We start from the raw sequence: 8,745 nt of genomic DNA on the forward strand, positions 1-8,745 counted from the left end.
TGTTTCTGCTTCCACTCAAAATAGGCATTTTCAAAATTATATTATAAATGATCTGTGGAGTATTTTGAGCTGAAACTTCACAGACACATTCTGGGGACACCAGAGACTTATATTACATATTGTAAAAAGGGGCATAATATGTCTCCTTTAAGGCAGCATCACATGTGCCCTTCAAGGCAATCTCAAAATGCATTGCAACAAACGATCCAAGATGGCAGACCATAAAATGGGTCATTGTGCAATTAAAAAGACCTATTTTACCCAATATTTGTTTGTGTTATGCATATTTATGCTTATTGGAATATCATTTTGTTACAACACGAAAACAATGAACTCTTATCAAAATCAACTAGTTTTTATGAAGAGAGTGGATGTGCATTTGTGTGTGTGTGTGTGTGTGCATCGCATTAGACAAACAGCCACAGCAGTAATCATTAATCATCACAAGCAGTATGTTTACAGGCTTCCCTTTGACCTGCATTCACATGCACACATTTAATCGAATGCCTGGATCGTGCCGTGCGAGTAGGTGCGTAAAAGCTTGTTGTTCAGACTAACGTTGGCACTCAATGACAGCGCAAAGTGAAGAGCGAGGTGAAGCATTGAGGTAATGACTGTCTAGCATGATGTCAGCTTATGAAATATGTTATAGGGAATATTGGTTTTGTTGAGAAGGGAAATATGGGTAATGAACCTGGACTGTGTGCTGTACTATGAAGTATTGAATGCTGCTTTCAAGTCCTCCTGGGACGTTCGTACTTACAAGTTGACAAGTCGTAATTACGACGTCAGGAGCGTTCAAGTCAGTTTAGTCGGCACAAGATGGCGGTGTACCTTCTTTTAATAAATGACAAAAAAATACAACAGGGTCTGCATTTTTTTACTTGGATTTCAGCTGCGTAATAAGAACATGACCAATTTAAGTTTATAGGACAACTAAGCTATCAATTTAAACAAAAAATTTACCGTCAACTACAGACGTTGCAGCCATCGATTCCGCCATGTTTCTCATTGACACGCCCCCAACTCGGAAACTCGGGGCTTAAAGAAAATTTCGAGTTTCCCACTCGTAATAACGACTTTGTGGTGGCGTTCATGTGCGTTCAACTCGTAAATACGATCTATCCGACATGACTTGAACGCACCAATAGTCATGATTCTCTATGTCTATCATTCTCTGTCTATCTATTTTATAATACAATATATTTTACATGCATTTGAAAGTACATCTCATCTTCAAAATCCAAAGTACATTGTTACATTATAGGTCCTTCAGATCTTCAAATGTTTTTTGGACACTTTAATGCACCAGCAGAAGAGCTTAAAAGGGTCTATCTATGGCAGTGATCCTCAAATCTGGCTCGCGAGATCCACTTTCCTGCAGAGTTTAGCTCCAACCCTATAATAAACGAACCTACCTGTGATTTTCTAATGATCCTGAAGACACTGATTAGCAAACTCAGGTGTGTTTGATTAGGGTAGAGCTAAACTCTACAGGAAAGTGGATCTCGCGAGCCAGATTTGAGGATCACTGGTCTATGGAATTAGACTGTCAGACTGTTTTTTCCTTTATTTTTAGGAGTAATCCTTTTTCTACCTTAGACACTGAGCTCTCTCAGGTCAAGGAAGAAGTCTTAATTAGTGCATGTGAAGGATTACTTATAGAAGAGCATTCACATCATCTACTGTAGATGTGACAGTCAGCGCAGTGTTGTTTTCACTTGATCTCCACATGCAAATTGCTGCATATAGTGTCATATAAGCTCAATTGGACCAAATACTGTATTAATTTGCATTGAATATCTGTATAGTATGATGATTGCTATAATATGATGATTCTCTGAATGTGCATTTGTTATGGTCATAAATTTTGACGTATTTAGATATGCACAGGTACAACTTATCTTTTATATTGATTATTTTTGTGCCAGCATGATCCACATAATTACACATCATGCAAATTGTCCAGCAGTCATTTCTATTTCAAATAAATGCTGTTCTTTTGAACTTTCTAATCATCAAAGAATCCTGCAAAACAAAATGTTTCACGTTTTCCACAAAAATTCGAAGCAGCACAACTTTTTTAACATGATTAACAATAATACATGTTTCTTGAGCAGCAAATCTGCATATTAAAATGATTTCTGAAGAATCATGTGACACTGAAGACTGGAGTAATGATGCTGAAAATTCAGCTTTGATTACAGGAATAAATTATATTTAAAAATATATTCAAAGAGAAAGCACTTCTTTTAAATTGCAATAATATTTCGCAATATTACAGTTTTTACTGTATTTCTGATCAAATGAGCACTTGGTGAGCACTTCTTTTGATCAGTAGTGTGTATCATATCATTGGCTATTTTCATTGAACAGAAGAATTAGCTCTCTTTTGTGGCAGTTCCAAAATCTTTTCACATGTTATTGAAAAAGCATGAATAAATATGTTTACAGTATATTTAATTACAGCTTATATATGTGTACAGGGAGCATATAAGTGTATAAATGTGACATGCTCCGAGAAAAGAAGGCAGATCTCGGCTCAGAGAAATTATGTCACATTTACACTTTTAGACAGAAAAGCTAGGCTATATATAAAGATGAAGTCATATAATGCAATGGCTATTTAATGTAAGGGTAATGGGGGGTAGGAAGTCAAACGTAATTGCATTTCATTGCCTTTCCAACATGTGTAGATAAAAAAACCTGTGAGAGGAGCACATTTCTGAGGACATTTATGATCTCTGTGTGGACAGTTCATTACGCTTCAGACAAATAATGAGATACAGTTGCTAATATGTTGAATAATACACCCTAATATTCATCTTCAGAACGGTATGCATTCTTCAAATCATGTGTCTTGTTGAAGTTTGATTTTGCTTTACTAAGCAATCAGATTTACATTTTTGGTTGATTATAAGGCTTTAAACCATAAACAGTCTAGATTTTGGCTAAAATATCTGGCACAATGTTTACAATACTCATCTAAATTTCTTCCAGTCCTAAATCTGTTTTACGCTGAAGTCGTTTGGACGTAATGAAGTCATGTTGAGTTAAAACTCACATAAATAATTGCCAATAGAGTCGTTTAATTCAGAAATAACCTCAAAAAGGTGTCTAGAAACTATTTGGCTTCCAGTGTTTTGTGTTTGCTTGGCCGAGATTTATTTTATAAGAGAAAATGAAATTACTACAACGGAGAGATTTTAATATAATTTATAGCCCATAATCCAGTGCGACCTGTTTTTGGAGCGTTTGGGGGGCAAACCGAGATGAAGGTGTTTTTATGGAGCTACAAAAACCTTTCTTTTACTCTCTATCTCCCTATCATTCCCCCCCTCTCTCTCTCTCTCTTTCGTTTCCTTCCCACCAGCCTGCGTGATGAAATGTTATCAAAAGGGGATTTTAATGGAAAATGATAAGGAGATGACTATCATTTTCTGCTCCCAGAATGTATTGATCCGAGCTTGATACAACACAGATACCAAATGTGCAGAATAACACTGGCTGAATCCAATTATCTGTCTCTATCTTAAATTAGCCGGCGTGTAATTCTCTGGTGTATAAAGCCAAAGGCGGTGTTTCTTTCTGTAAGCACTGTAGTTGTGCTGTACTGTCCCGAATGATCATGACTTTGATTGCTTGTTTTACTTAACGTTTACATGGAATTCCATTTGCAATCCATTTTACTTGATTCATTTCTGACTGAAACAGGATATTCATGGTTGTATAAAAATAGGTTTTCAGAAAAATATGAAGCAGCACAACTGTTTTCAATACTGATAATAATTAGAAATGTTTCTTGAGCTGCAAATCAGCATATGTGACCCTGGACCACAAAACCAGTCTTAAGTAGCACAGGTATACAAATAGTTGTATCTCAGCCAAATATTGTACTATCCTAACAAACAGCTTATTTATTCAGCTTCCAGATGATGTATAAATCTCAATTTAGAAAAATTGACCCTTATGACTGGTTTTGTGGTCCAGGGTCACATATTAGAATGAATTCTGAAGGATCATGTGATACTGAAGACTGGAGTAATGATGCTGAAAATTCAGCTTCGCATCACAGGAATAAATTACATTTTAAAATATAGTCAAATAGAAAACAGTTATTTTACATTGTAATAATATTTTACAATTTAACCAATTTTTACGGTATTAAAATATAACTGTATTTGATTTTCGATCAAATAAATGCAGCCTTGGTGGACATTAAAAGATGAAAATATATATTATTTTATCTATCAAGGATTGATTGGATTGTGAAAAGTATCTCTATAAAACAGGTGGTTCAGTGAGAGGCCCTAAAAAATAAGAGGTTTCTGCGACGTCACTTGGATGGATCAAAATATTGCATTTTGATAGAAAAACAATCATTTGTTTTTCTTTAGAATAACATATTGCAGTAAAGTGTTGTTGTTTTCCCCATCGGTTGTCAAGTGTGATTTTTTGCCAAGCTATGAAAAGAGAAACCTTTTTGGTAACAGTTTATAAGGTTTCATTTGTTAACATTAGTTAACTACATTCATTAACATGAACTAACAATGAAAAATGCTTCTAAATCATTTAATGTTAATTTCAACATTTAGTAATACATTATTAGAATAAAAAGTTTTATCTCTTAATATTATTTAATGGTTGTATTTTTTTTAACTTATGTTAACAAAGACTAATAAATATTATAACAAATGTAACATTCTCAGAATAAAAAGGTACAAAGCTACTGGGGTGGTAAGGTACAAAAGCTAAAAGGTACATCTTATTTACCCTTAAATAATACATATTAGTACCGTAAAGGTGCATATTAGTACTTTAAAACTACATATTAGTATCTAAAGTGTATATATTAGTTATATGTTATATTCTCTTTTGAAAAGGTGCAGCCCCAGTGACAGTTTTTTACCATTTGTGGTTCATTGTTATGTTAATGCATTAATCAATGTTTACTAATAGGACCTTATTGCAAAGTGTTGCCGCCTTTTTAAATGTTCCAGCTCAGCTTCCAATTTCAATAGGAATAATATGTCAATGCAGGATAGTAAACTGTCAATGTCAAAACAGATTCATTGGGTCTTTAAACTAGTTTTACAACCTACTTAATCTGTTCTGGCATGGATGGGCTGCTAATGAGATAGTGTTGATATATAGAGTATGAACACTGCATGCTGTGCCAGTGTACAATATATTATAGTGTGATATTGTTGTTGAGCGGACACAGGTGTGCAACATGAATACATATGAGAGCTGTTACACTCTCTGCTCTCTCTAAATGCCGTTCCCTGTGTGTGTGTGTGTGTGATTAGTTCTACCTGAGGTGGTCCGTTCGCTCCGGACGCGTGGCTTCACTCAGAGGGTTGGTTTGGGTCCATCTGAATGTGACTGGTTTAATTAAGGTTTACAGGTTACGCTAGACTACTGCTCCTATAACAGCAATCATTACAAGCCAATTATACTGAAGCTATGAAAATATCGCTGTCAGAACTGCTTTAATATTCCTTTGGATTCTTTGTCTGATCTTCGAGAGCTGGCTCCAAGGGGAAATGCAGTAGTTTTAATTCAGAATATAATTAATCATAATTATGTTCTAAATTTCTTTGAGTTTTAAAGTTCTTCGTCTGATATTTATGTTTATCTCAGATTTATTTCAATTAATGAAAACAAATTTTAAAAGTTTTGCTTTACAACAACAACAACACTGTTCACGGTTAATGTTTTAAACGTTTTTTTTGTTTTTTTTTTTACATTTTTATGCTATTGTTTTTAATATTTCTTTTTAGATTGATTTTTATTTTTTTTATTTCAGTTTTAATAATTTTAACTCTGCTTAAATATATTTATTTTCAATTTTCCCTCATCTAATTAAATTAAATTAAATTTGTCATCTATTTTTTTTTTCAGCTTTATTTCAGTTAACAAAAAATTATTTTAAAAAAGTATTATTGTTTGTTATTCAAAGTTAGAACAGTATACATATTATAGAACCGAATAGTATAGTATAAACAGAAGCCATATAGTGTGACATCATATCCTGTTGCTCATAATTATGGGGTAAATTAATTCACAAGCTTAAAGTCTATTGTGGCCACACTGCTCACACCACAGAATGCCGGGCATGACTGATGCCTGATCATGGCCATTGGAAATAATTTCTAGCTGCTCTTCTGGGAGCAGAGGCGTTGAGCTGAGGTTACAAGGTCAGGGCAGCCAAAAACACTGGCGGGAGGGTCGTAACCCAGGTCCATATCTACAATATACTTTAAACCAAGACCGTAACCATATCTTGAACAATGAGGGAGGGGGAACCAACTTTTATATATATATGAAACTATAAATTATATATATAGATATATGCAGGTGTGCATTAATGTTTAATACACAGGCGGTTCTAGTTTAATCGCCATTCTATGTTAATATGCTGCTTTAATTGACGCACACACACACACACACACACACATCAGAGATCAGAGATCGCGCTGCGCACACACAGAAACATTCAGGAGCCCCCAAGTCAACAACCCAGAACAGCGAGTTTTGCACAGGCAGACATCACTCATGTTTGCCTCAGAACATGTAAAAATCTAGTTTACTATGTTTTCCTTTTGCAGTGAGTCTTTGTGATAAATGGCAGCATGGAAACGTAAAACACAGAGCTTTGGTACATGAGTGTGTGTGTTTTGAGTAGGTGTGTGCAGTTCTGTATCTGATTCTCGTCTCATTTTTACAGGCTGCGCGTTCCTCACCTACTGCGCTCGTGAATCAGCCATCAAAGCCCAGAATGCATTGCATGAACAGAAGACTCTACCAGGGGTATGTCTCTTTTGATCTCTCTCTGTATTTCTCTAATGGCTTTTTGTTTCATCTATTTCAGGCAGAAAAGGTCTAACCGTTGAATGCAGTTCAGTAACAACTTCAAATGACATTGTTTTTCTGGTTCTTCTGTGTTCTCCTGATGTATTTTCCTTTTTTTTTGCAACATGTAATCAAGATTATATTTGTAGGAAAGCTTGGAATGGAAATGGAATAGTTCACCCAAAAATCACTCCATGTTTCTTCAAAGTCTTTTTATGAAAATCTACTTAGATGCACCGAAAAAAAATAAATAATTGATGTAGGATTTACTTTGAAACAGTTTTCACTCAGAAATTGCTAGCAAATCTCACAAATAACGGCAAGTAACAAATTGAATTATACGTGAAATGTTGAAGTAGAAAGATTAAAATAGTATTTTTGTAACACATTCTCTAATAATTTTTGTTTTATTTACAATACTTTGTAAAATTAGGATGTTTTTCATACAATGAAAGTGGTCTGTGGCTGTCAATTTCTAAAAAGGAATTAGCTTAATAAATTAACATCTGAATGGAAATGAGTGCCTTTAATATTCTAATTATGCTTTTTATAAAAGCAATAAGGCTGAAGGGGTTGCAGTCACTTTATCAATATTTTAGTATTTTTGAATCACTTTACCATAAAATTGTGTATTTTGTGATTATATTATCAACAAGAGATTTTAAATAAGCACTTATATTGATACCTTGACAGCCTTTGGTTACCATACACTTTTCTTGTGCAAAAAAAAAAAAAAAAGCAAAATGAATAAATGTTGCCTAAAGAAGGTATGAGTGAGTAGAAGACGGTAGACTTTTAATTTTTTTGGGTGAACTATCGTACTGAAAGTAGTGTAAGTGTCCATTTTCCTCCTCAAATTTTCATCCCTGGAACATTCCTGTAACGTCCGGTGGTCTTTGGTTCTGAGGGCAAACAGGTCCATCAGAAGCTTGTGTGTGGCAGATGTTAGACATGTTGTATTTCATCATGCCTTCGGCTATGTCCTGTCAGTCTGCTCAAGTTCACCCCACACAGAAATCTCCTGCTAATTTAATGTTGTGTGCATGACGGCAGAGCAGAGAAGATATAGCAGATACAGAGATCACTGGTGTCTTTTTCACAGGAAGCTTTTTGTCTCCGATAGAGATACATTTAATCTCATTGTTGTTTAGAAACTGCAGTTGTGATCTTAAAGGAACACTCCACTATTTTTGAAAATAGGCTCATTTTCCAACTCCAACTCCACTATCAATATATTTTTCCTATTTAAAACCTGACTCTTCTGTAGTTACATCGTGTACTAAGACCGACGGAAAATGAAAAGTTGGGATTTTCTAGGCCGATATGGCTAGGAACTATACTCTCATTCCGGCGTAATAATCAAGGAACTTTGCTGCCGTACCATGGGTGCAGCAGGCGCAATGATATTACACAGCGCCTGAAAATAGTCCCCAGCATTTCTGGAAACAGGCATCTAAGACTCTGAAGGACATACTGGAAGTTGATATATCATGCTGCCCTAAGCTTTTGCTTTTAAATGATGACTCATCTTTCGGTTTCTCTCGGTCTCAGAAAAAATTGTTATTCTCCCATGGTACGGCAGCAAAGTTCCTTGATTATTACGCCGGAATGAGAGTATAGTTCCTAGCCATATCGGCCTAGAAAATCGCAACTTTTCATTTTCCGTCGGTCTTAGTACACGATGTAACTTAAATAGGAAAAATGTAGAATGTTATACGATGTTTTAAATAGGAAAAATATAGAAACTCTTTGGTCATTTTCGAGCGAGATGCTAACGGTCTAATCAGATTCAATGATCTATGCTAAGCTACAGCTAAAAGTGCTACCGCCAGACCCGGAGATTGGCTGAATGGTTTCGAAAACAGTAAAACTCAACTGTTTAACTCTAGG

At 35.1% G+C, this 8,745-nt stretch overlaps 1 protein-coding gene across 1 annotated transcript in view; it reads left to right on the forward strand.

Moving 5' to 3' along the window:
- The window catches only part of LOC107729965 (CUGBP Elav-like family member 5), a 183,493-nt gene that overhangs the window by 5,073 nt on the left and 169,675 nt on the right, over positions 1–8,745 (forward strand). The window contains exons 2-3 of the mRNA XM_016540699.1: positions 497–529; positions 6,731–6,813. Of these exons, the coding sequence (XP_016396185.1) occupies positions 497–529; positions 6,731–6,813 (116 nt within the window). The remainder of the gene's footprint in view (positions 1–496; positions 530–6,730; positions 6,814–8,745) is intronic.

This window comes from Sinocyclocheilus rhinocerous, unplaced genomic scaffold, assembly GCF_001515625.1.
Source record: "Sinocyclocheilus rhinocerous isolate Xijiao unplaced genomic scaffold, SAMN03320098_v1.1 scaffold638, whole genome shotgun sequence".
Lineage (NCBI taxonomy): Eukaryota > Metazoa > Chordata > Actinopteri > Cypriniformes > Cyprinidae > Sinocyclocheilus > Sinocyclocheilus rhinocerous.